General features: G+C 54.2%; 1 protein-coding gene across 1 annotated transcript in view; it reads left to right on the plus strand.

Annotated features, from left to right (window-relative positions):
• The window catches only part of DNAJB1 (DnaJ heat shock protein family (Hsp40) member B1), a 4,025-nt gene extending 2,236 nt beyond the window's left edge, over positions 1 to 1,789 (plus strand). Inside the window, exons 2-3 of the mRNA XM_013007944.2 lie at positions 2 to 177; positions 451 to 1,789. Of these exons, the coding sequence (XP_012863398.1) occupies positions 2 to 177; positions 451 to 681 (407 nt within the window). The 3' untranslated portion in view covers positions 682 to 1,789. The remainder of the gene's footprint in view (position 1; positions 178 to 450) is intronic.
• Positions 1,790 to 2,011: the final 222 nt, after the last annotated feature.

Raw genomic sequence — 2,011 nt, forward strand, 5'->3', positions numbered from 1 at the left:
ATCGAAGTGAAGAGGGGGTGGAAAGAAGGGACCAAAATCACCTTCCCCAAGGAAGGAGACCAGACTTCCAGCAACATTCCAGCTGACATCGTCTTTGTTTTAAAGGACAAGCCCCACAATATCTTTAAGAGAGATGGCTCTGACGTCGTGTACCCAGCCAGGGTCAGCCTCCGGGAGGTAAGACACCAGGCAGGGCCGGGGAGGGACGTTTTTTTGAGACAGTGTCTGCTGGACAAGTGTGTATAAGCTCGGGGTGGGCAGTGCAGCAGGGATGAGGTTAAAAAAGGCCTGACTGTCGTCCAGCCCTTTCATGCTACTGACCTGGTCGATTTGGGGGCAGGGTCTTGACTGCACTGGCCTCTTGGGCCTTCCTCCCAGCAGACAGACTCTGGGTAGGGGCTGAGCGTCCCTGACTGTCCTCCGTCTAATGCTGTCCCTTTGCTTTCTAAGGCTCTGTGTGGCTGCACGGTGAATGTCCCCACTCTGGACGGCAGGACCATACCCGTCGTGTTCAAAGATGTCATCAGGCCTGGCATGCGGCGGAAAGTTCCTGGAGAAGGCCTCCCCCTCCCCAAAACGCCTGAGAAGCGCGGGGACCTAATTATTGAGTTTGAAGTCATCTTCCCCGAAAGGATTCCCCAGACATCGAGAACCGTACTTGAGCAGGTTCTTCCCATCTAGCCACCTGCACGCCCCAAGAACTGACCAGGGACCTTTCAAAACTCAAGGATTTCCAGCTCGTTCCACCAGTAGTGGGCCCACGAGAGGGCGGGAGGGCCCAGGGCGGGCTTTCGTACTGCTGAATGTTTTCCAGAGAATATATTACAATCTTTCAAAGTCGTGCACTAGACTTAAGTGGTTTTTCGAGCGATAGGGCGGCAGGTGGGGGCAGAGAGCAGGAACAGGTACTATAGTCTGCCACCCTGCAGCCCTCCCCCTCCTCCTCGGTGTCTGCACAGGAGCAAGAGGCTGAACCACAACTGGATTTGAACCCTTGGTAGTTCCTATCCATGTTCCCAGCTTTCCCGTCGTCTTGGTTACCAGCCCCCGATACTCCAGCATCTTGTGTGCTTGGTTGGTTTGTGTTTTCTTCTGTGTTGTCTCCCACGTCTTGCTCTTCCCTGCAGAAGCCTACCTGTCCTTTTGCATCTCAAATTGAGAGCCGAGACCATTCCCTGCAAAACTGCCTAGCTGGCACCCAAGGCAACACCTCGTCCCAGCAGGACCAAGGGAGCCGGCATCGCGCCACAGCCTCTTTTGGGGGCCCCCGGGGACCTTGGACCCTGGCAAAGCCTAGGCACTTAGGTGTCACACTTGCCCCTCTATGAGGCCACCATTGGGCACACCTGGGCTGTGGCAGAGCCCCAGCTCTTTTTATTTTGTTTTTTGGTCTCCTGAACTAATGGACTCTGGACTCTTTCAAGAGGATCTAATCCTCTTGAATTTTGCACAGCCACAGATATAATCCCTTTTGATAAAAGGGTCTTTGCTTCTGATGACTGGAGCACTGTGGAACGTCTGTAAATATGTTTTTATAATTCCATGTAATGTTGGTGGGCACTCAGACAAAGCCAGTCCAGGACAGCTGCTGCCCTCTGTCCAGGGCCCTGTCTGAGTCTAGAAGAGACCATGGGGATGGGGAGGCCTCAGGACACATGTCTGTTCCCTGGAGGCCAGTCTAACGCTCAGCCCTGTAGACTCTGTAAGTTGCCACTGCCAACCCAGGAGTTAAAGCCTGTGACTTGTCATTGTGCAGCACAAAGGCATTAAAGACTGATGCAAAACCTCAGGAGAGCGGTCCTGCGACTCTGTTTGAGGGCTCTGCTGTGGGGGGTGGGGCCGGGGTGGGACGGGGCTGGAGGGAGGAGCAGTTCCTTCATGAAATTGGCTGGGAGCAGGAAGCTTCTGCACGGGAGAGAAGGCTCCCTGATTGGGTCCAAACCGGGTCAGAGAGTCCCAAGTGGCTTACGTTTACAGCGGCATTTTTGGTCAAAGTTGGGGTCAGAATAAA

The sequence above is a fragment of the Echinops telfairi genome, unplaced genomic scaffold, assembly GCF_000313985.2.
Source record: "Echinops telfairi isolate 266 unplaced genomic scaffold, ASM31398v2 ScPeMD7_30;HRSCAF=105, whole genome shotgun sequence".
Lineage (NCBI taxonomy): Eukaryota > Metazoa > Chordata > Mammalia > Afrosoricida > Tenrecidae > Echinops > Echinops telfairi.